We start from the raw sequence: 24,892 nt of genomic DNA on the forward strand, positions 1-24,892 counted from the left end.
CTCGGAGAGGCCACGCGCCCAGCATGTGGCGGTGGCCGTCCGCACCTGAGAATGCCATGTGGTTGCGCCCAAGGGCCGTCCTGACTCGTGGGGGAGCATTGGTTCCAGTGGCTGAGCGGGGAGGAGATGAGGTGGGTACCCTGCTTCCGGGGCCCTGGCGGTTGAGCCATGATCCCGTGGAGGTTGCTTGTCCGGTGGGAGTGGTTTTTTTCATAAGCCACATATACAACGTTAGACCTGCACTCCAGAAACAAGAGGAAGGAATGGGCTCTTCTGTATTGTTCACCACCCTGCCTGTGAAGTGGCCCTGATGTGCCACCTCCCCAGCCCGGGCTTGTCTGCGGGGGACCCAGAGGTTTCTAGGACCCTGCTGGGTCTCTGCGCCTGGAGTTGGCTCCAACATGTGAGGCATGACAGGTGAATCTGCTGCCATTTCCCTCTGGCCTCTGGGCTACCTGTCCTGCTAGACTCTGAGGAGCCTCCTTGATCAGGCTGGTTTCCTGTTCCTGCCCACCACCATCTCCCTGAGGGGCGCTGGGCAATTGTCTTAACCTCCCTGAGCCTCAGTGTCCCTGCCTAAACGTGGGACGGACTCTGGCCCAGCAGCTGGTCCCACAGGTGAAGTGCCTTGCACAGTGATTGCATGATGAGTGCACCCCGCACCCAGCCCCGGGGGACGGGGACCAGGGCATGGGGTCCTCCACCCTGGCTCCTTTCCCAGGGAAAGACGGGCTGGGCCTGAGGTGGTCGTGCACTGTTACAGTGAGTTATCAAGGAATCCTTTTCCCCCGTGAGATTGCAGTTTAGCAGAAATCTTTACAGCTGAGAAAAGAGCGTGGGTAGTTGAACTTCAAAGAGGGCGCCAGGGTCCTCTCTGGCAAAGCTCAGCTGTCGTCACTCGTGTGGGACCAAGTGAGTTACTCCTAGTTTTGGGGGGATGTCTCTTGCGCACCAGAGGCTGCAGTTTTCACATTCTGTCTGAGCTGTTTTGTTTTTTATTTGTTTTTCAAAGCTTGATGAAGGTTTAATCAGCATGTGATAAACACGCATATATAAGTGTCAGTCTGTGCAGTCACGATGGGGATCCTGCCAGCTGGGAGCTTCTCCAAGGTTCTCGGAGAAAGAGTTCTGGTGTCATCGGCCGATGACGGGAGCAGTCGTCGGCTGGCTGTCTGCTCTGACGCCAGCCACAAAGTGTACCCTTGGGAACTTTCAAGAATCGCCCCCTGCGGGTGAGGGGCACGTGCACAGAGCTTTGGCGCTGGCCCTGACTTCTCTGTGCCTGGAGGTCTTTTCTAGAAAGGTCTGGCAAGGTAGGAAATAACCAGCAGGTGTCTGTTTGGGGTAGAGAGAATTGGTTTCTTCCAGGCAGATGCAAAACAGACCCCTGGGGCAGCCGCTGAAACCTGTCGGTTAGAGTTAGCGTAGGCACACCTCCCCCAGGTAAACAGAGGTGTGCTCCCTGCAACGGACCGGAGATCGAGATCAGTCAGAACTCACCACCGAAGAGTTTCTAGGTAAAAGTTGTTGATTTGCAAAGGGAGAAACAGATTTTTTTTTTAAGTGCAGGAAATGGCTGTGTGGGTGTCAGTGATTGGGCCTCGCGCCTGCGGCGACAGATAGCGGAATCCTGCACCCCGAGCCCCACCCTTGCCACTTCCTGCAAATGCAGCCCCGCGTTGCGGTTCCTGCAGCACCCGGGTGACACCAGCTAGCGCGCCTTCACCGCTAACCAGCCAGTCACCTTTAACCTCTCCCCAGTTTAATTATCCTTTTATTAGTGCTAATGACCTTTTCACCTTTTGGATAAAGCCACACGCACACTTACAATGCCTTTTTGCCCCTCTTCCCCTTCCCATAATTCTTCCTACAAAACTCGTTTAACCAGCATCCTGTTTGATTCAAATGAAAAAAGAAAGAAAGAAAATCGTTTCTCCCCTAGAACATGAGTCTCCTCCCACACCTGTGTGTGGACTCCGCACGGTGGCTGACTGGGCTTCTATCTTATGGGCGATTTTCTGGTTGCCACCCACCCTCCGGCTAGCTCGCTCGCTTGGCTGTCACCTTGACTGTCCCAGGGAGCCGCGCTTGGGACTCACGGAGGATGCCCCGGGTTCCACCAGGCACCAGCCCGTGTGCGCGCTTGGCTCTGAGATGCCAGGAGGGGGTGAAAGCTGGGTGGCCATCCCTAGCCAGTGTGGGTCCCGACCCCTTGTTTATTGAACAGGATCCACTCTTAAAATGGCTTCTCCAGTTGAGCCGTGCGGTTAGCACCTCAGCCTTGAACTTAACTACTTTAATTCCGTTCCCACGATGATTTCAGAGAGATAATTCGGTGGGTACATGTAAGATTCTAGAATGGGACAAAAGCAGCTCACCACCAGCCCGAGAAGCTGGAACATCGTGGCACTTGCCGCCCAGCCAGGGCTGGAGTGTGCCAGGGGAAGCCTGGGCGCCCAGGCCGGTGGCGCCCTCCTCTCCCACGTGCTGCCCCAGGGCCAGCCGGAGCGGCTGTGCCAGGGCTGCGTGTGACCCCTGCGCCACGGCTGGGCGTGACCCCTGCCAACACTTGCTCAAAAGCCTGCGAGACCCAGCTCCCAGCAGAGAGAGAAATACTGTTTTCCTCTCAGCCTCTTAACATGTAAAATGCCTGGAGATGAATAGTTCTTTGGAGTAAATTTCTGTTCTGCAAAGTCGGCTGAGTTTGAAAATAGAAGCATTTGCCTACCTTAGCACACGCCCACCCTCTTGCACCCAGAATCGCGTGGCGGATTGAGTGTGAGTTGAAGGACGCTGTTGTCACCTATTGTTCAGTGGGGTGCAAATGCCCAGGCTTGGGGCCCTGGGGCAGAGGAGTCAGGACTCAGCCAGCGGGGGTCCAGAGGGGCAGCAGGGCCTTGTGGTGGGGTGCAGGCCCAGAGAGCCTGGACTCCCCTGTCTTGCATCTGAGCGTGGGTGTGAACGGACAGGAGCTGCCACCCTGACCCTAGCTCCTTCCTGGTCACTGTGAGGGCCTCTCGTACCCACCACCAGGCCTCCCCCAGCCCCTCAGTTCCACCTGCAGCAAGGTGAGAGGGCCCAGAAGGATTTTCTCTGTGTGGCCCGTGCTTTTCTGATGGGATGAATGTGGTTCCTAGTCTCTCCATTTCTCACATTTAAAGCAGTGAGTCAGCCCCTTTCCTTCCGCCATTAATGGTCAATGGAAAAATAGCACGTGTATGTATCTGGGTGGGGGCTGGAAACTGGCCGTAAAGAGAGTGAGTTGGTGGGGCCCCCGTCTCTCTACTCCTTTCCTGCTGCCCCCACAGCAGGAGGGAGCTCCTAGGGGCTCTGCCTCCCTCTGCTCCAGTGCACACCTGCCTCCTAACTGGCTTCCAGACCCGCCACACGGCACCCTGGGGATTTTGTTAGATGTGGGCACAGTGCCTCTGCCCCTGCAAGGGTGGCGTCTGGCAGCGCTGGCTCTCCTCTGTAGGGAGGGACAAAGGCTGGGCCACCATGGCCCCAGGGCTCCCCCCACCCAGCTGTAGGAGCATCTCCTACAGCTCCTCCCCAAGGCACCCCATGCCCCTTGGAGGGGACAGGTCGGGGCAGATCGGCACAAGGGCTGCTCCAGCTGAGTGTGTTGAAGGCGCAAATCAAAGAACAAGTCTGATTTTTCAAAAAGCAGAACTGTGAGACCTGTCAGTCTGTATTATTTTTGTTCTGAAACTGACTTGTGATTTGTGAATTCATATAAGTCACGTCCCCCCACCTCCCCGTTTTTGCTACAGAATTCGAGTAGCCCGTCAGGTTTCCTACGAGTGGGTTAGGAGCCTTTTGAGGAAACCTCTCGAAAACTGTACTTCTCACTCCACAGGATATTTGTCTTTTGAGGACCCCCAAAGTGGGGCATCTCTCCCCCCTTCTCTCCTTTTCTTCTGACGGTGCGATGGCCCCACATCCAGCAGGAACGCCACCCACCTGCCATTCCCACCACCTTTGCCACCCCAGGCACCTCACAAAGGATGAGAAATGCATCCGTTATGGGGATGCCTGGTGGATAATAGTAAATATTTGTTCAGCTTTTCTCAACAGTTCAGAACCAAACCTCATCCTGTTCCCTTCAATGCATTAAGCAGATTTTTCTTAAAATTCGGTAAATATTTTTAGTGGAAAATCTCAACACTGTGATGGTGGGGACCTCAGATTTTATCTGCTGGGGCTGTGCTGCTTGGCATGGCTTTGATCTGCCGGGTTTGCCTTCTCTTGTGCATCAGCGAGAGCCAGCAGGGCTGGCGTCTGCAGGCTCCTTGCTGGCAAGCGCTCGTGCTTGGTGGCCCGGGGGTCATGCTGTGGGAAGTAGCTCTCCTCGTCCCCCACCTGCCCTGTCCCAGCAGAGGCACACGCACACCCATGTGTGTTGGTGAAAAGTGATCATTCTCAGTAAAAATTTCCCAAGTGATTGTGGATGTGAAAGGTTGTGCCTGGACAACTTGCTTTCTCTCTCCTTATTAAGCTTTTTGGCTGGGGTTGAGGGTGGGCGGGGAGGAGCCAGGTGGCAAGGAGTGTCCCCTCGCCGGCCACAGCTCTCCCGTGTGGTGCGACTCTCAGAAGCCTGGCAATTGTGTGGGTGTCCTGTACTGTGTAGGATTAATGATAGTTGTGTGGGTCTCTGAGCTATGTAGGACCAGTGACAGTTGAGTGGGTGTCCCATGTTGTGTAGGACCAGTGACAATTGTGTAGGTCTCCGTGCTGTGTAGGACCAGTGACAATTGTGAGTCTCTGTGCTGTGCAGGACGAGTGACAATTGTGTGGCAGTCCTATGCTGTGCAGGACCAGTGACAGTTGTGTGGGTGCCCCGTGTTGTGTAGGACCAGTGACAGTTGTGTGTTTCGTCCCGTGTTGGGACAGATGGCAGTTGTGGGAACGTCCTGTGTTGCATAGGGTAATAGCTGAGGTGGGGCACCTGTCCTGACCACAAACCTTTGTTTTTAATTTTCGTATTTTGTTTTGTTGTTTTTGTATTTATCTCTCACGTACAGAACTGCGTTTTCCAAGTACAGCCCTGACTTTTTATAAACAGAACCCAACAAGTGTCTGGCTGGGATGAAAACGCCCACTCAGGCTCATGGGCATTTCTGGTGTTTTTTACTATCCAGCTTTATTGAGACCCCAAATCACCCTAGACCTCTTACTCTCCTCCTAAGTAAAACATTTCCAGCAAGAGACTCTGCCTTCTCTCCGTGTGACATTTCAGGTTGGGAAGGGTGTGGATTTCGTTCGGGGCCGTGGGGACCCTCTGGGCGGAGTGCTTCCTGGGAAGCGAGGAGGGAAAGGCCAGCGCAGCCTCGCAGATCCTGGGTGCCGGGGGCACGCGCGGCCTTGGAAAGTTCAGAAGTAGGCGAATTAAAGACATTTCTACCAGGGTGGGGCCGGCCACCGAGTTTTTTTTAACAGCGCACACCGCGGTAAACCATCGGGCTCATATTGTTTTTGCTCAGGGCCGTCCTGTGTGTGGTTTCGGTGCACCGCTGGGGTAGCTGCTGAAACTGCTGCGGTTTGAAATAAGCCCTACTGTGTCCTGTCTTCACCCTTGGGCTCCTCCCCTCGGCAACGGAGACTCCTCGGAGTGCTGGGGAGTCACTGTCGGGGGCACAGCGGCGGCGTCCAGCCCCCCACGGGGGTCTGCTTTCCGTTGTAGGCAGTCACAGCCTCCCCTCCGCCCAGGTTCCCTTCCTAGGGCGGACGTCTAGGAATACAAAGCAAGTGGCGGCCGGGTATCATCCTGGTTGGCTTTATATCCCCACCCTTTATTTCTTTTAGTAATTTGTGCTCCCCTCTGTGAAGCACGCCCCAGTCTAGCTCTTCCCTCGCGCATGCAGTGCCTGGAGCCACGGAAAGGCTCGAAACCGGCCAGTGAGTGTGCTCAGGAGCGCAGAGGCAGATGGAGGTACTTTGTCACGTTTAAGACAACACCTCAGAAAATCGGAAAAAAAACAATTAAGGAGTTAGCAGAAGTGGTTACATAAAAGCAGGAACTAGCCCCAGAATGTTTGAAAACTGCAGCTGCTAAAAATAAATGAGGGGCGCAGAGGGGGAAGTTTGGACGGAGGGCAGTCGGGGCGAGCGTGTCTTTGCAAAAAACCTCTGCTCGTGAGCATCGTGTCGGGCCGAACCAGGGACGCCAGGGCTCTCGGCACGTGTCGGGTCCGATAATTCGGCCTCCGTGCCCGAGCACAAAAACAGATAACCGAGAAAAAACCGTTTTGGTTTTTTTTTCCCTCTGAAAAGAAGAGCAGTTGATGTGCCCTGGTTTCACATTAACACAGTCATGATTTCTAAATAACAACGGTTTCGGCAACAGAGCAAAACCAGGCCCGGGCCGTTCTTGATGTGAGAGCCGCTTTTCATCTCCCCAATCAACTCTGTCAGAAACCTCAGCGTGAAATTCTAGCCGCCCAGATTCCTAACCAAGCCCCAAAAAGCGATTTAAAACAAAAAATCCTCCAAACCAGGGCAGGGAAGGTCTTCTTACTAGAAAAGGAAAAAAAAAAGGCACCACAAGCAGGTGATGATGTATTTGAACATTTGGACTGCTGTGCTCATTCTCGGGACCTGGCTCGGGCCTGTTGACCCCATTAATCCCTGCTCGGACATCTGCCCTGTGTGACTAGACTTTACAAGAAATGGTCCAGGAAATCAAGCAGCCAGCCACCCTGGACTTGCTGCTGGAACCAGGGCTGTGCCGGGCCCCTGGGCTTTCTAGCCTGTCCCTGGCAATTCTTCCTTGTAGTAGAATTTTGCTATTTGGTCCTTTGTCATTTTAGGTTTTGATTTAGGAAAAAAAAAAATCAGCCCAAGAATGCACCAATGAATATCTGTTGCCTTTTCTTGCAAAGGAGGGAAACCAGGTGCCTGTATCCCTTCCGAGCCTATCAGAGGGGTTCCCCCCAAAGGCCTCGCATCCCTCGGGATGACCCTGTGCAGCCTGTGTGGTGGTGCTCATGAGAACCCCCACCAGGGATGGGGTGGGGTTACTGCGGTGTGCTGAGCTCTGCCTACATGGAGCTGACCCTCAGGCGTGTTGGAGGCTGGACCAGGACGGATCGGCGCCAGGGGAGGTGGACAGGGCAGTGGGGCAGCCTGCAGGGGAGGAGTGAGCCCTCGAGGAGGGTTTTCCAGAGGAAGGCAAGGCTGTGCCAGGGCAGGGCGGTCAGCATGGTGGATGTCACTATGGGAAGGAGGGCTGGGTGGCCAGACCTCAAGGATCGTGCACGCTGAGGTCAGCCTCCTTTCCCCAGGCAACTCGGGCCTGTGTCCCCATACCTCAGGGTGCCCCCTGCCTGTGGCATAAGCACCGGCTGGGTGCGCAGGTAAAGATCCCTCTCCCTGGGCTCAGAAAAGGTTCCAGGGGTCCCAGGGCCCCGTGGAGCATGGTTCACTTGGAAACATGTCCGTCTATCCTTGATCAAGCCTTGGTGATGCCACTGCTTAAGTGAGGAAGGGTCTGCATACCCTGCAGGGGGACTCTTTGCTGGGTGGGTGGGAAAGCACACCTGGCACGTGGCGCTGCTCCACCGTGGGGAAGGAGGTCGCATGGAGGGTTAGAGGAAGTGGAACGTATGGGAGCTGGTGCAGGGAACTCAGCAGTTCAAGGGGAGGACTCCCTTGTCTGGGGCTGCACATGCCCGCCATGCTGCGTACAGGGCGTCTGAGTGGCTCTGTCAGAGCAGAGAGCTGCAGTCGGGGATCTTTGGTTTCCTTGTGGGGTCCGTGGGGGCAAGCTGTCCTGACCTTAATACATTAGAGCTGCACCGGCCTGGCTCCTCCTTCCCTGGGACCTGAGGGGTGGGGGGTCCGTGGGGAGAGGAGAGGGAAACAGAAAGAGACTCTCTCTCCCTCCCCCCCACTCCTGTCTCACAGAAGGCCCAGATCACTTAGTGACGGCACGTTCGTGCTTACATGCCAGGTGTCTGAGCTAAGCACCCTCTGCACACCAGGGGGATGTAGAGCTTTTCGGTAAAAGGCCAGAGTGTCAATGTTCTTGGCCCCCCCCAGGCCTTACGTCCTCCCTTCTGCTCAGCTTTGCCGTCCCGGCAGGAAAGCAGCCACAGACAGAGAACAGGTGAAGGGGTGGCACTGGCAGACCAGCAAAACCTGATTTACAGAAGCAGGCAGCCCGTCACACGCCCACCCCGGCCCTGGCAGCCACGCAGGGTGGGCCTTCTTCTCATTACCCCGTGTGACTGTGCCGGGGCCACCGTAACGAGTACCACAGACTGGGCGGCTTGAACAAGTTCATCGTCTCCCAGTTCTGGAGGCTGGAGGTCTGAGAACAGGGTGTCAGCAGGTTGGTTTCTCCTGAGGCCTCTCTCCTTGGCTGGGAGTTGGCCGTCTTCCCCCGTGTCTCCACGCGGTCTTCCTCCTGTGTGTCTGTGTCCTCCTCTCCTCTTCTTCCAAGATCACGAGTCATACTGGATCAGGGCCCACCCACAGGACCTCATTCTAACTGAATTACCTCTATAGAGACCCCGTGTCCAAAGACTGTCACCTTCTGCGATACCAGGGGAGAGGACCAGAACATGGTGAATTTGAGGGGGCACCAGTTCAGCCCCTCGCCACCCCATTTCACGGATAAGGAAACTGAGGCTGAGAAAGCAAGGCTGAGCAGGGTGGTTGCCGTGCTCCTCACCGTCTTCCAGGTTCATCTGTGCCCACCCCACATCCCCTCCCAGCCCAGGGCTGGCTGGAAGGGCTGAACACAGGCATGAGGGAGACGGGGCTGGGAGGAGGGCTCAGGGTCTTCCCTGAGAAGGCAACAGCGTTTCTGATGGGGGCGCCATCTGGGCAGGGGGATTTGCTAGAAAGAAGCCCTGGGTTTGAGGGTCCTAGGGGAGGGAGGTGCCGCTCGGGCTCTGGAGGGCTGTCGGGATGAGGTTGGGAAGAGTTCTGTGTGGGCTGCAGGGGCTTCCGGACTCTCTACAGGGGACATGCAGGCCCGAGGCAGGGCTGGGCGCCATGGAGCTGTGTGTTAGAAGCTTCATTTAGCAGAGCAGGTGTAAGCAGGCCCTGCCCTAGGCAGGGGGACACAGCACTGGACAGCGGGGCCCCCAGCCTTGTGGAGCTCTTGAGGGAGAGAGAGAGAAAATACACAGCAGGTGACACAACAAAGGTGACAGTGGCAGTAGACAGGGAGGTGGCTTGGCCGAAGGTGGGGAGGGTGCTCACCTGAGGAAGAGCAGTCCAGCGCGGGTAGCAGCCAGGGCCGAGGAGGGAGCTGGGTGGGACAGGCGAGGCTGGGCATGTGTTCTTAGAGCAGGGGAGGGCACAGCAGCATCTAGTCAGCTCTGAGTTAAAAGGCCACTTTGCTGAGTTGGGGTGGCCCGCAGGGCAAGAAGCAGAGGAGGTGAACAGCTAGTGGCGGGGGGTCCCCAGGACCTGGGAGAGGTGAGGACCACCAGCCTCGGGTGGTGATGCTGTCATGTGGACCCGAGCACCCACCTGCACACCCACCCTCCCTGCTACCCAGGGTGCCCCTGGGCTCCGCCTGGCTTCCCACTGCTCCCAGCTGTGCAGCCTGGAGTTGGTAAGCTGCTGGGCAGGTCCTGCCCGACCCCTCCCGCCAGAGCTGCTACCCACCTGCCTGCCTCCTTAGAGAGGGGAAGGGGTCCGCGGTGACACCAGCAGTGCTCTCCTCTCCCCAGGAGGCCTTGGCTCACCCATTGGCTTGTCCCTTGGTCCAGGGAGTAGGCTAGCTGTGTGAGATGGCATTGGAGCGGCGCAGTTCAAGGCCAGCAGAGCAAGCCAGGGAAGCTGTGTTCGGCATCCAGGTCCCCTGTTCTCCTGAGCCCCAGGGGCCTAGGTCTGGGAGGGAGAGGAGGAGGTGGGAGAGCCGACAGCAGGGAGGACAGCACAGAGAGGGGCTGCTGGAGGGGCAGCCTGAAGTCTGTGGCTCTATCACGAATAGGAGAGAAAGGACCAGAGGTAGAAGGCTCAGCCTGTACAGAAGGTGGGGCGTAGGGGAGAGAGGGCCTCATTCCCACTGCGTGTGGACTCAGCACCACCCTCCTGGGCAAGGGTCCCTGATCTAGCCAGTGTGGCCCACCCAGGGCCTTTGGCGGAGGCTCACCTGGCACATTGGGCCTCGTGAACAGATTCGGTGAACTGAGCTGTGAACTGATTCGAGGCCACAGGGAGAGACTGACTGATGCCCTAGCCTGTAGCCTCCTATTCCCCCCACCCCCACCCTCTCTCAGTCGGGGTGAGTCCTGTTGGAGCCTGGGGCAGGCAGCGTGACTGGGAAGGTCAGGCCACAATGGGCATGCCTTCTGACCCACAGCCCCACCTCCAGGAACAACTCTTATAAATAGACATGGGCACAGCGGTGCTGCTGGTGACAGTGAGAGCTTGGAAAGGACAGGGGGCAACAAGGGAACCCCACAAGGCCACAGCCGAGGGCGGAGGGGCGCTCTGCTCAGACTGTAGGAGGTGAAAGAAGGCCGGGAGCAGGGCTGCCTGTACTTCGGAGTCCTGTGCAAGCCTCGGGAAGCTAAGACTCTCGGTGTTTCCTTGAACATGCAAAAAGAAACCAGCAGCAGCTCTGAGGGGCGGGGCGGCCTGGGGCCTCTGTTCCCGCCATTGGTGGGGCGAAGCCACGCACTGGCGTCACCTCCCGCCCAGAAGTCCTGATTCAGGTGGGATGGGGCGTGGGGATTTTAACCAGGGCCTCTGGCGGGCTCTGCCCCCACCTCTTCGCCAGTGGCAAGACCGCATCACTGGTGACTTGAGTCTCTAATGTGTGGGTAAAGCCAGTGGGACAGCATTTGTACCTAATGATCACCGGCTGCAGTGTTGAGCAACAAGTAAATAAACTTGCATGTCCAGGTAAGGGGTCTTGGGCCAGGTTCCCACCATCCCCCACATGCCGAGCCCTGTTGTGCTTCAGCACTGCGGTGCCGGTTACCAGGCGACCTGGAGTGGGGCGCAGACCTGTGCTGCTCCAAAGAGCAGACCATACACGTCACCTCTTCTACCCCCAACTTCTTCGTTCCCATTTCTCAGACAAGAAACAGGCCAGCTGGGGCTGAGGCGCATGTCCTTGTCTGGGTCTCTGAACTAGAGGTGACAGAGGGGGCAGCCCTTAGGGACACCTTGAGGGCCTCAGAAATGTGGCCTGGGAGTCAGCATCAGAGAGATTGGTTTTCGAGCTGGGTGTGGAGATAGATGTGTGGGCAGGTGGTGTGGCAGAGGCTAGCAGGATGAGGAAGGCAGGTGTCCTGGGCTCAGGTGCTGCAGGGGGCCAGGCGTGGCTTGTGGCCAGGGGCATCCTCTGGATGTGCAGCTGGGTGTCCAAGGTCATCCTTGGAATGTGGCTCTTGGCTTTTGGTTTCTTTTTGCACATTCCCTTCAAAATTCCAAGAGCAGCTCAGTTAACAAATCAGAATCACATTTAGTATCCTTGCGCCTCTATCCTGGACTTGGATGCAGAGCTACCACATTGAACCTCTCACCCGCTGGGTGCCCAGTAACTTGGCCACCCCAGGCGAATGAATGGCTTCAGGCAGGAACCTGGCCTGCAAAACCGACAGATCCCGGAGGTTTATCAAGTGGGGCCCTGACGGCCAAGCAGGCCTGGAGAGGGATCTGGTCCCTAGGGGAATATTCTGACACGTTGGCAGGACTTGTTAGGAGAAGCCCCCTGTCCTCAGGCCAGGCCCCCCATGCTCAACCTCACAGCCTCATCTCCAATTCTAAACACTCTCCTGCGCCCCTGTGGAGCTCTGCCTTGCCGGGACCTGGGCATCCCAGAGCCACCCTCTCAGCAAGAGCCCAGAAAGGCCCAAAGCCTGCCCCTTGGAACCACCCACACCAAAGGGACAGAAGCGGGAGCTGAAAACGAATTTAAACGCCAGGACAGCAGAGTGGGCTTGTCTGGTGAGCTGCCTCCAGACCCTCACGACTAACACGGCTAACACCTTGGGAAACTAATCCCCCTTTTTAATTGCAAATACCACCCCCCACCCTCGCCTTTTTATTGTTGGGAGCTTGCAGTGCATTTTTCTGCTCACCCATGACTTTTTTTTTTTAACTCAGTGAGATAGTAAATGTGTTGCCACTCGAAAATGAATCACTTTGAAACAGGCCTGCATGTGAGATTTTTAAAGATGATGTAAATTTTAGCTGCGGTGGGAGGGGAGGGGAGGGGGGGTCATCTGAAGTGGTTTTCTTGTCAGGCCCACAAACCATTAAAGCCCCCCCAGCCCCCCCAGCCCCAGCGGCATTCCAGCTCCTTCCAAAGAGGGATAGGGTTTCCCAGGGAGCCCGTGCCTGGCCCCTCCGTCAGGGACTCTGTTCTGTCCACGGTCAGTAACTTGTATTTCTTTTTTTTCTCCTTTTTTGTTTTTCTTTTTTCCTCTCTCCTAAACTTTCCAGGTAAAAGCACACCCGTAAGCCAGCTTGGTTCTGCAGAATTTCCCGAGGCCCCCGATCCATTCCAGCCACTTGGGGCTGACAGCAGTGACCCGTTCCAAAATAAAAAGGGGTTTGGGGACCCGTTTAGTGGAAAAGATCCATTTGCTCCTTCCTCTTCAGCTAAACCTTCTAAAGCCTCTTCCTTGGGCTTTGCAGACTTCACCTCTGTAAGTTGAGTTCTCCACCTCCGCGCCATCCCCTACCCTCCCTCCGCTTGCAGCTTCTTCGGGGTTACTTTTCTGTCTCTTTTGAATAGCAGACCTCCTTCCCGGCTCACATCTCCTCGGTACCTCACGCTATCACCCTTGTTATTTATTCTGTAAGGAAAACAGTTTCTCAATAAAAAAAAAAGAGCTCTGGTTTGGATACTCTGTGATAAGGGCGCGTTTTCTTCTGGCAGGGTGGCCCGTATGCCTGTATTTCTGCCCTTCCTGGTAGATTGTGTTATTTCTGTTGCCCTGAGGCTGCGGTGTTCATTGATTTTGACACCGCAGGGGTGGGGGGGAGCCAAGATGTCAGATGCTTCTGAAGTATGACAACAAGATTGCAGGAGTTGCATTCGTGTTTTGCTGTCCTCAAAAAAGTCCCTGTGCCAGAGTTCTGATGGTCCCATCCTGGTGCCTTTTGTGCAGCAAGTGTGAATTGAAGGACCCAGGCAGCTCACACGGAGGGAGAGCAATTTGACTTTTTAAAACTTTTATCTCAATTACCAGCTACGATGAAAACTGAATTGCAATTTAGAACAAGCGCTCTGAAGTTCCTTCCTTTTGCCAGAAAAAAAAAGAAAAAAAAAACCAACTCAGAAAGTCATTAAGCAGCGTTAAGTGCCTTTTCAGAAGCTAATCCGGGGATTTTGAAAGTCTGGCTTTGTTTCTTGGTGTGAAAAAAAGATTCCAGATTGTAAAACTGTCACATCAGGGTGTTTTCAGTCCCCTCCTCGGTACCCGTGAGTCTTGTTCTCAGAGAGCATCAGATAGTGTCTTCTCAGAATCAGTTTCAGTCTCTGTTGTGCACCTATGTTTTTTAAAAAAAAAAAAGTTTTCTTCACTTGATTTTGCAAAAGTACCTTGTTTCCTCATTGGATGTGAGATGTATTGTTTATAGATGCTTCCACTCCTAGAATATCCGTTTTAGAACAAACTCTGCCACATCAGTGCCCAGCAAACACCCGCTTCATTTCAGATCCACCCCGTGCACAGCTATCCTGTGGCTGATTGGTATCGCCCAAGACGGTGACACTTTCCTGGCTCTGGGCAACCTGTAAATATTTTATGACTACAGTTAGCTGGTTTTGTTGACAGCCAGTGCACACTGGATATATACAAATGGCAACATTGTTAAATAAAAGCCAGATACAAAACCTGCTTTATCTGCAGTTTCTTGAATAGCGCTGCCTTTATTTTTCAGTGGAAAAATATTGAACCCCATGAAAAAAATAGAGCTATTCACGCCTGATTCAGGTGGGGTAGGGCGGAAGGGTAAGTGGATTTGAACGGCAATTTGAAGAAAAGACTGTTCTCTTTCTGAAATGCACTTTCTGAAACGCACAGTTCTGTTTCCTGTGCCCCTCCACCCCCTGCCCCTTCCCCCTCCCTCTCCCTCTCCCGATGGCTGGTTTTTAGAAAACATTTTTTTTTAAACCCCAAGGCTTCAAGCTATCATTTGGCCCAACATATCTGGCCATTCCAGAACAGTTGTTAACTTCAACTTTAAAACACCCCTGGTATTTAATCGCCGTCAATTCCAGGCAAGGAATTGGATTCTGCCCAGTGTACAGCCTGGCTGTTTTATGTTTAGAATCACTTTTCCCGCTTGGGACGCCCCAGTTTTTCCAGGGGAAAATCACCTGATCAGGAGACTTGGCCCACTCTGATAGGATTTGGGAGAGGCAGGACACCTGACTGGTTTGGTTTGTCCCCCTCGGTGATACCATGATTGACTGTCAACTGCCCTACCTCCGGGGATCAGGATGTCTGTGCATTTTCATGGTGTCTGGGAGCTCCATCCATTGGCTGGTGGTGTCTAGGTTCACTGGACCTCAAAGATCTGTGCTAATTCGGAAAAGGCCAGAGTTGTTTCCTCTGGTTTGTGTATTTCAGCTTCCCCAGGTAGACGCTGAGAGGTCTCTGCCCAGCAGGCTGGCAGTGTGACTCTCAGACTGGATGTTCTAAGAGTGCCACTGGGACACATTGTTACCTGTGCGAAAGCAGCTTGGTCCGTGTTGGAGTTCAGGGAAGCCAGTGTCACATGTGAACCAAACCCCACCCCCATCCTTGGCGCCCCAGCTCTGCCACCCTGGAACCTTCTGATTTACAAGCCCCGTGTTTCTGTCAATGGGTTACTGTTGTGCTTGTAGCTGTTCACGGGAAACCTCTCCAGTATTTCTTTTAGAACGAGCCTTTCTGTCTTAAGCGAGTTTGTCTTTTAGGAAGTAGCATTGATAGGTTAGCAAAAACGCTTTTTTTTTTTCCGGAAGTGTGCAGTAAGAACAGAGCAAATATCAGATGGGTTAAGTCACGCTTTGCGTCGTCGAGTGAGTTGGATGTGATTTCAGCAGCAGAATAAATGAGTTAACAGAAGGTAGCTAGAAGCATCCCATGAGTGACGCGGACGTGCCAGTGGACACCCCGGGGCACGTGTATGCATCCCCGGTGAGGAAAGGCACTGGTGCTTCACGCGCAGGCCTCTGAACCTCGGTTTCTGCAGGGAGGCTGCTGCAATAAAACCGCTCAGTGACCGTCAGGCCCCGGCGAGGGAGGCATCTCAGAAGGACAGAGTGCTCGTGCCCTGCTGGGTCTCGGGTCCACGACGTCGCAAGAGCAAAGCAGAAATCAGAGCGTGCCATTCACAGAGCAGCTACTGCGCCCACAGGCGTTCCCAAGTCAAAGTATCCCCACCAAGGCCAGGAAGGGTTTTCTGCTGACTCGAAACACAGCAGGAGCCACAGAGAAGCCCCTTCCTCCAGTCTCTCTCAGTCATCACCGTCCATCCTGCTTCTCATGCACGCAGACCACGTGCCTGATGCAAGTCTCCATCCTGGATCCCAAGCTGACTTCAGACCAGCCCATTCTGAAGGCATCTGGAACATTCCTGTCAGCACATTTACTTTGAAAACACAAACTCCTTGAGCAAGAGGCTCTGCGGTGATGTCCTGAGACACTGGGGCTGAGCAGGCACCGTGGTGTGGGTGCAGCCTGCGGTCCCTGGCCCTGGGGCCTCAGCCGATCCCTGACTCCTCCAGGCCCTGGTTCTTGGCTTTGGTCTGGACCACCTCGGTCATCCCTCATCGGCACCCACTCACCCTCTCCTCTGGGCTGGGAGGGCGAGGTCTGTCGGCCTAGCGGTCCTCTCCTGCTGCTGTCAGTGGCACCGTGGAGTATTCCATCTGTATTTGTTGTTTTTTCCTTGTTTTTCTCCTAAAGAGATGTTGGAAAATTCCCTGAAGAGTATAGGGGCGGGGGATGGAGGTGGGAGGACAGTTGTCTGTGACTAGAGGTGGAGACATTAGGGGTGGGGACCAGTTTTCGGGAGTCCAACCTGGAGACCCTTCAGACTCCTGAGCGTTTTTTCTGGGCAGTTTCTCTGAGAAACCAGGACTAAGCCTTATTCCTGGGGACAGCTCCTCTTTCTCCATGCTGACCCCCACCTGCCCGACTCCCGAGGCAGGTGGAAAGAGGCCTCCTGGGCTGTCCTGCCTCCTCTGCCTCCTGGAGGCCTCCAGGTTCCCCTCACCTGGCCCTCCCTGCCCCAGTCCCTACTCTCTGGCCCTGTCTCACCCCAACACTGGCCATTAGGTCACAAAACACTCAGAAGCTGCCAGTCTGGTAACACAGTTGCCCCACTCGCTTGCCCAGGGAGCCTCCTTGCTGGGACCCATAAGCCCCTCGAGGTGCGGCCCCTTCCACCTGTGCTTTGTTCTGGCAGCACCAGTTCTGGGCACTGGGCTGCCCACAGCTGGAACTGCACTGGGGATGGTGCCCAGGCCTCCAGGGCCCGTTGCTGTCCTGTACCCTGACTTTGCAGTGACAGCTGACACCCTCCCCCCAACCAGGGAGGAGTCCAGAGTCCCGAGGGCCCAGGCTCTGCACGCTCCCCCAGGCCGTGGTGTTGCCAGCTGTCAAAGCCCACCTCCTGGGTTGTCACTCAGACCGCGTGTGTGTATGTGAAGACATGGCCATGCATTCCTGTCTCTGTTCCTCCTCGGTGCTCCTGGGAGGTCTGCAAGGGCCTCTGTGAGAGCCTCGCTCAGATCAGGATTGTCCGTGGGACTCTGCTTCCGAGGCACCTCTTTACCTTTGGTGTCATCCAGTGGTTCCTGGTGCAGAGTCCATGCACAGAAGAGACGCTGATTAAGGGAGGCCAGGAGCCCGAACGGGCTGCAGCTTTGCTCAGGGCTGCCTACCTGGAGACAGAGCCCCATGGCTGGGACGTCTGGGACGTCAAGGACCCACCCAGGGAAAGAGCATGTAAGATCTGGCTTTGCTTTTCTTTCCGTGGAGCTCAGGTACCTTGAATGGTGTGAAGTCACCTGTCTTGGGATCAAAACTGTCTCTTCCCTTGTTTTGAAAAATTATTTTTTAAAAAATTGAAACTTTCGGGAAAGGACCCCAAGAATGGAGAACTCCTGGACTGAACAGCAGCGTAAACGCTGGGGCTCCTGTAAACCTTCAAGTTCGAAGTGGCTCTCAGTGTCTCCCTGAGCTCTCAGGACCGTAGCTCAGGTGCAGATGCCCCGTTTCAAGACCGTGTCGTCTCCACCTTTCGCCTCAAGGCCCCTTTATGTGTTTGAAACTCAGAGATGTGCCCGAGGCAGAACTCTCCAGCCAGCCCCAGCACCTCTCACCCAGGCATCGAGGCCCGGGCTCTGCGAGTTCGCTGTCCCAGCTCCTCAAGGCTCAGCTCGCTGATCTCTGCTCCCCAGCTGCTTCCAGAGATGCCCCAGCTGGCCTCTCCCTCATACCCCGTGAAGCCTCCTGGACTCGGTCCTAGGGGATCGCCAGAAGTCTCTCAGTATCCCCCAACTGATGCCTGGCTGCCACCTGCTTCTGCTCCCTGCAGTGGTGGGACAGCAGGTTTCTATGAGGCTGGAGGTGACAGTTAAGGTCAGACTCAGCTCTGCGTCTCCATGCATGTGGCCCCTTCCAGGCTAGGGTCAGGACTGGGGCATGCTTGTCCCTTCCCAACCCCCAACCAAGACAAGGGCTTCTGGCTTTTTCTGGTTTTCACCTGCACCCTGGGCACCTCCCCCCATGAATCCCAGCATCGCAATCCCCTGCTCCCACCCACTGGCGACAGGCCTCTGTGTTCTCCTGGCCCCAGCCAGCAGGCAGCTCCGGGACTGGGTAACCCAACCTCCGTTTTTTCCTTTGCAGTTTGGCAATGAGGAGCAGCAGCTGGCATGGGCCAAGCGGGAGAGCGAGAAGGCAGAACAGGAGCGGCTGGCGCGGCTGCGGCGGCAGGAACAGGAGGACCTGGAGCTGGCCATTGCGCTCAGCAAGGCCGACATGCCCGCTGCCTAGGCGAGGCCACCGGCCACCATGCACGTGCCCGCCGGCAGGACGGCCGCAGCGGTGGGCCTGCGACAGGCAAGAACTCGGAGGTCTCTACATATACACACACACTCAGCCTCGGCGGTTCCCGTTTCATGTTGTGACATGTCACAGCCACTCTTAGGTCAAGGATTCGCTGGTCGGGGGGCCTCGGGCTCTGGGTAGCTCGCCCGGGGCGAGGAAGCACAGCTCACCCTGGTGGAGGCACCCCTCGGAGAGGCCCGCGGGCCCACCTCTCTGCTGTGACATCCCTGCCCAGTGGCAGCACCCAGCCCTTCCTCCCTGCTGGAACCAGCAGAGGAAGCACCCGACTCCTTGCCTTTCATCCCCTGCTCACAGCCGGGCCAGTACCGTGCCCAGGGCTCACCCACCTGATGCCTCCCCGACCTCCCTCTGAGACAGACACCCTGGTGATGTATGCATTCATTGTATAAAAATTAAGTTTGAATGATTAATATAAAATATTTTAATACAAAACACAAGATTCTTTTTCTTTCCTTCCCATTTAAACGTTTTCCTTGCACTAGCGTTCCCACCCGGTGTCAGAGGTGGGCGGCCTCGGGCACGGAGGTGGAAGCCAGCTCCAGCCCTCCCGTTTAAATCCCAAGCGTTTGCGCAAGCTCTCGGGCCATAGAGAAAGTCCATTTTGGAAGTTTTCCGGGTTCGCCCGGTCTCTCAGGATGCAGAGTGCTTCAGAACCGGCTGGCTGGGACCTCCCTGTGGCTAGAGCAGGCGGCCCTTGTCACGACACTGCAGTTTGAACTCAGACTCCTGCACACGCTTCCCTGGGGCCTCGTCCAGTCTCTGAGAGGGACAGCAGGGCAGGCCTCACATCACGGGCCTGTCCTCGGAATCGGAATACTGGGACGGCTTTCCCCCAGGACGCAGCTGCAGTCCCCTGGAACATTCCAGAAGCTTGCACAAAACCGTTGGGACGACCTCAGAAACTGGTGAGGGTACCGCAGATTTGCCCCGTGCTTTGCTCCTCGCTGTCCCCAGGTAGACAAAACAGCCCAGGCCAAGTCCTCTCTGGGGAAGATGACCAAAACTGGTGAAGCTCAGTGGCCTGAGCCCAGAGAAATGAGTGCAGGAAACTCCAACCCCAGAACCACACAGGAAGGGGGCGAGATGCCACTGCAAGGACCGAAGAGGCCCAGAATGTTGCACATCAGAATCGGCCTTTACTGAAAACGGCAGGGCAGGCACGGGCCCAGCCCCTCTGGTATCTGAGAAGCCCTTCTTTTGAAAAGTTCCTTTTCAGTGTGTGTCCTGGGTCTCTGGGACCCGGTTTTTGCCTCCTCCTCCGTCCTTCCCCAGCTGGGCCAGGGCTGATAACAAACTTCTACCCCAAATGCTTTATCCCAGCCAGAGAATCATTCTGAGAAGCATTTATTTGCCTGTTTTTGCATTTTAGTGAACTTGATTTTTCAGATTAGTTTTAGCTCTGTGGGAAAATCACAAAGACCATACAAAGAATTCCCATAAACCCCTCACAATTTCCTGTATTTTTATCTTTTTACCCTAGGCTGGTCTGTTCATTATGATGAAGGAACCCAATATTGAGACATAATTGTTAACTAAAGTCCACGCTTTATTCACATCTCAGTTTTTTCCCTAATGTCCTTTTTCTGTCCCAGCATCTCATGCAACCATTGGTTGTCATCTCTCCTTAGGTGCCTCCGGACCGAGACAGTTTCTCAAACTTCCCTTGGTTTTGACAATCTTGACAGTTGTGAGAACTGGTCAGCTGTCTTGTGTGTTGTCCCCCGTTGGGATCTGTCCCATGTTTTTCTCATCGTTAGTCTAGGGTGGCGGGTCGGGGGTGGGGGGGCCTCAGGGCTGAAACGTCCTTCACATCGCATCAAGAGTCCATGTCAAAAAAAAAAAAAAAAAGAGTCCATGTCAGCAGCACGATTCCTCACCACTGATGTTGACCTTCATCACCCAGGGAGAGATTTGTTTATTTACTTACTTTGAGAGATTTGTTTTTGGAAGACAGCTTTTCGGACTCAGGTGTTTAGTTACACGGCCTTGTCTCAGGGTGATACTCCGTGAGATTGAAAGTAAAGCAGAAATTAGGGTTTACAGCAGATTTAGGGGAATGAGGAGATCCCCCAGGACAGCGAGCCCTTGGTGCCCTCCCTGAGATCCTGGAGGGGATGAGATTCCTTGGTGGCTATGGAGAGGCCTTGCCTTTCTGTCGGCAGCGGTGACGTGGGTCTAGGACGCAGTGCCTGGTGCGAGGCTTGTGGACTCCCTAACCTCTGACATGCCCCTGATCCTCTCTGGAAGAGCAAGCAGCTTCCAGACAATGTCCGAAGGCGATCTCTAAGGCTTTCTCTTCCTGCAGTGTAATCAGAATAAATCCGAAAAGCCTGATTCCGCAGGCCCCTACCGTCGATACCCTGACCACGTCACCTCTCTCTGAGGTGGTCACAGCTCCCCATTTGAACCTGAGACCCACACTCTATTTTTGGTGAAAACCGCCCCATTTTCAGAATGATTCAACACCCATCATTTTGTTCTAATCTCAGAGCAGCCTGGCAGTGAGGAGGGTGGGGTGTTAGCCCATTCTCCTGATGGGAAAACTGAAACTTGGTGTCTGCAGTCATTTGCCCAGAGCCTCACAGCCAGCCAGTGGCGGTGGCTCAGCGTTTTGCTGATCTTAAAAAAGGTGTGTTTCTTGTTGCCTGCTGCTCCGCTGCATATCCGTTGCATCTAGAAAAGGTATACAGTAAGAGTCTCTGTGTCTTGGAAATGGAAGACCAGGCATTGCATTAGGAGTTCTCACCCAACGACATGGGAGGGGCTTTAGGGAATCCGTGAACCCCTGAATGCACATTCATGTATCTTTCTTGTTCATGTGTCCATTATTTTTTAAAATCCGACCCTTAAGAGTTTTCCAGTTCCCCCCACCAGAAAAGGTTACAAGCCAGTTTTAAATCCTGTTTCCTTCTCCCCCAGCCTCATACACACACTCACACACACACATACCTGCTGTGTAAATAATCAGTCTCAAACCCACCAATCCATCCACACTCCCATGGGTTCTCTCTGCCTCTTCCTTGGCAGAGAACATTCACACCCTTTCCTGAAAAACGGAGTATCTAGTTTCAAAAAATTTATCACAAAAATCTCCAAACACAACAGCAGCAAGAAGAGTACCGTAAACCCCCCACACCCATCACTCAAGCGTCACTCTCCCCCGGATTTTACCACCTTTGCTTCACACATCCCTTTTTCTTCCTTTTCTTCTCTTTGCAGACATGCTTTAAAGCAATTCAGTGATGATGTCACTTCATGCTCCCACGGTCAAGTGCACGTGGCTAAGACATGTGGGACCTTCTCACCTAACCACCACGCCATGGTCACACCTAACAAAATTAGGAGTAACACCCTCCTTCCATCAGTCATGTCTTTCAGATGAGCAGCAACTTTTGATTTTGCAGTGTCATCCATTTACTGCTCTGGTGCTTGGAAGTCTTTGTCCCCTTGGGAGGTGATGCCCCCTGGCTCCCTCCCGTGACAGCTGATTCCCAGCCCCATCACAGTCCAGCAATCCAGCTCCAGCTGCAGTTGGACCAGAACCCAAGGGTCTGGGATACCTGGTCTGAGCAGGATTTTGCAAACGGGTGACTGATTATCTGTGACTTGCTCCAAGTAAATGAAGTCACATCTTCAAAGCCAGTTTCATTTAAAAGGACATTCTAGTCCTGGAACATTTGTGGAAAGCTATTTTTAAAACAGGAAGCACCTGAGAAACAAAGAACCTGCTTCTTGAAATAATGGAGTAAATATTTCTGCCCCCTTATCAGATCTGGTGTCTTTGAAACATGGTCCTTTTTTGTTTTTTGTTTTTTTCCCAAAATTTTCCCTAGTAAAAGTTACCAGGAGCTATACAAATTGTATCACGAGCTCTTGTTGGAAAAACATAAAGGGAAGTGGAAATGTGATCCTTATCGCAAGCGTATTCCAAAGGAATTACGTGATGTGGGCTTGCGTGGTTGGAGTCTTGTTTACATTTAGCGGGTCTTTAAATATCGCGTTTTGATTTGCTCTCTGGTGGCCGTGCTGTGTGTGCTCTGCTTCGTGACCTTGGGCCCCCTACCTAACCGCTCTGGGTCTCAGTGTCCTCTTTTGGCTGAGGAGGTTGGACTAGACAACCCCTGAAGATCATTTTAGCTCTGAAATCCTTAAGATAGTGTTCCAATCTCTAGAAAGGCACACATTTTAGGATTTTAGGTAACATGAAAGAAGCAAATGGAACAGATGACCTCCTGCTAGCCTCATTTTTATTTAAAATATTTTGTCCACATTTAGACAGTTTTGTATTATAATCATCAAATTTACTAAGAGATAACGAACTTACTTATTCCAACCACTGAACAGAAATGATAATTATGTAAGGTGATAGAGGTGCTAATTGCTACAATGCAATCATATTACAACATATACATGTATCAAATTAACCTGTTATACAGCTTAAATTTACCCAATGCTATATGTCAAACATATTTCAAAAAAACTTTTAAAGAAAAATATTTTCCATCATAAAAATTAAAAAAAAAATTCACCCATTTGATAGTTTTTGATAGCCATTTGATAGGTAAGGGAGAGATTAATTTAAATGATGATAGTTTGATATGCTGTAATATAGTATAATATAATATCATGTAATACATATAAATAATATAAATCAATACTATAACTATATCAACATCTATATATCTCAATAATACAATTATATATGTTATAGACTTTAAAAAACTAATATGTAATAAAAAGATAAATAAAAACTTAATTACCTCCTTCCCCCTCAAAAAAAGAAAAAAAAGTTAGTGTGTAATAAGAAACATTAGTTTAATAAGTGGACAATTCTGTGCCCTTCCAGTGGATTTTCTATGCTAGCCTTCAGCCAAAAGGAGGAGAGAGAGCCCTTTGCGAGGACTGGCAGCTTAACGACTTTTGAGATAGTGGTCTGCAATGAATATTGTTCCTTTGTACTAAAGACAAAAGGACAGAGTTTCCACTCCAAGAGCCAAAAAAAGACCCAAGACAAGATGCAGCCATTGTTCAACCGTAAACATACTTTTTAAAGGACACAGGGATCCTGGTCTAAGAGAACATCGTGGTAGACCAGAACTCCAATTCCTTTCCGTTTCCAGATCCTGGGATAAGAGCCCTATGGCTTCTCTTCCCGAGGGAGATCAGAGAAGACAAGGTTATGAAGAGGCCGTGAGTGTGTTGGAAAGGGCGCAGCCCTGCATTCAGAAGAGCTTGGTGTAAATCCAGCTCGCCTCTCCACAGAGGGGGTGAGCTTGGGGAGCTGGACTCAGCCTTCCTCATCTGTCAAGTGGAGACACTGTCATCTGTCTCTTGGCACTGTTATGAGAATCCACAGCAGAGTTCCCAGCTAAAGGTAGTAAAAACAGTAGTACTTGTTGGTCTGTTTCTTTTATTATTATTATTATTATTACTAACTGTGGTTTGAAAGACGTACACAATTTGCCATCTCAACCACTTTTAAGTGTGCAGTAGTGCTAAGTATACTCACGTTGTTGTGCAACAGCTCTCTAGAACTTTTCCACCTTGCAAAACTGAAACTTTGTACCCCTGGAACAACAGCTCCCCGATTCCCCTCCCCCGGCCCGTAGTAGCAGGTTTTGTTATTACAGATTCAGGTGGTTATTATTAAAGCTATGGCTGCTGTGATTGTGATGGCTTTGCACTTGGAGAGCGGAGCAGGTATCTCCTAGTTCTGCTCCCCAGGAACATGCCGAGAGGAAACTCTTATCTGTATTAAATGAGCTATTACATGAGTCCTTGTTACAGGAGTCTTGTCCTAAAGGAAATTGGTGTTGGGTTGAGGAAGACAGGAGGCCCAGCCCTGCCATTGTGGTTGTATGATCTAGGGAGAGAAAGGGGCTCAAATGTACTGAGCGCCTTGAACAGACCAAGTCCGTTATCAGCCACCTTTCAGGAAAACGGTGGTGGGGTCCGAAACCAAGATGTTACCTGTATTTTTAATCCAGAGGCTTGGCTAATCCAGGGGACTTTACACTTGAGGGGACCAGAGGCCCTTGTCCTTCTGTGGCCCTGCAGGACTCTGTCAGGAGCTTGTCGCCACTTTGACAGTAGCTATTTTTGTAGCTGACAATGAGACTTACTGGAAAGGGCTTGGCATCGTGTGTAGAAAGTCCTGCACTTACGTGTGAGGAATTGGGGTGTGTGAGCCCTGGCCTGTGGGCAGCTCTTTAGGCCCTCGACCGAGACTTCCCACAGAGCAGATCACTTCCGGCCCAGGTAAAACTCCAGGCATCCTCAGCCTCCTCAGGACACCTGTTGGAAGCCACAGAGCCATCATCCTCTCTCCTGTATCATGGTCCTCTGACCCTCAAGTCTTATCCCAGCCGGCCCAGTCGCGTCCCCTGCCTGGTCATCCCAAGAAAGCGGTACCCTACAGGGGGAGAGAATCCTCCCCTTTTCCATTTTCCATTCCACTTTCTTGAGTTGTATGCGTTTCTCAGTTGCCAGCCGCTCCCCACTGCCCCGAAGCATTGATGGGGCCAAGGAAGATGGTTCGTTTGACGGAGGAAGAGACGGGAAACTGCTTTTCAGCCGGGGGACCCCCTTCAGACATAGAACACCTCCTGCCCTTTGCAGCTCTCTGTCTGTCTCCCAGGCTCGTGTCCCAGCTCCAAAGAAGACCCCATGGGTGGTATTTTTTGGTATTGTCTTCAGGGCATTTGTCACAATCCCAGCAACTCTTTTTCTCTATTTCTGACTGCCTCTCTCACACTCCCGCCAATCCCTCTGAACCCCGATTTTGCACATATCTTGCTGTTGCTGCACCCCAATTCCTGAAGCAGTGCCACGTGTATTCCCTGAAC

At 53.2% G+C, this 24,892-nt stretch overlaps 1 protein-coding gene across 9 annotated transcripts in view; it reads left to right on the plus strand.

Annotated features, from left to right (window-relative positions):
- EPS15L1 (epidermal growth factor receptor pathway substrate 15 like 1) overlaps positions 1 to 18,462 on the plus strand; it is an 82,889-nt gene extending 64,427 nt beyond the window's left edge. For 3 of the 9 annotated variants that reach the window (XR_012063160.1, XM_072947456.1, XM_072947457.1), the window contains 2 exons: positions 12,415 to 12,620; positions 17,826 to 18,460. Coding sequence is in view for 8 of the 9 variants with exons in the window: in XM_072947456.1 (XP_072803557.1) it covers positions 12,415 to 12,620; positions 17,826 to 17,972 (353 nt within the window). In the remaining variant the exon portion in view is untranslated. Of the gene's footprint in view, positions 1 to 11,718; positions 11,917 to 12,414; positions 12,820 to 17,825 lie in introns of those variants that run through there. The other 6 variants (XM_072947453.1, XM_072947454.1, XM_072947455.1 and 3 more) reach the window with 5 other exon arrangements.
- Positions 18,463 to 24,892: the final 6,430 nt, after the last annotated feature.

The sequence above is a fragment of the Vicugna pacos genome, chromosome 22 (assembly GCF_048564905.1).
Source record: "Vicugna pacos chromosome 22, VicPac4, whole genome shotgun sequence".
Taxonomy (NCBI): Eukaryota; Metazoa; Chordata; class Mammalia; order Artiodactyla; family Camelidae; genus Vicugna; species Vicugna pacos.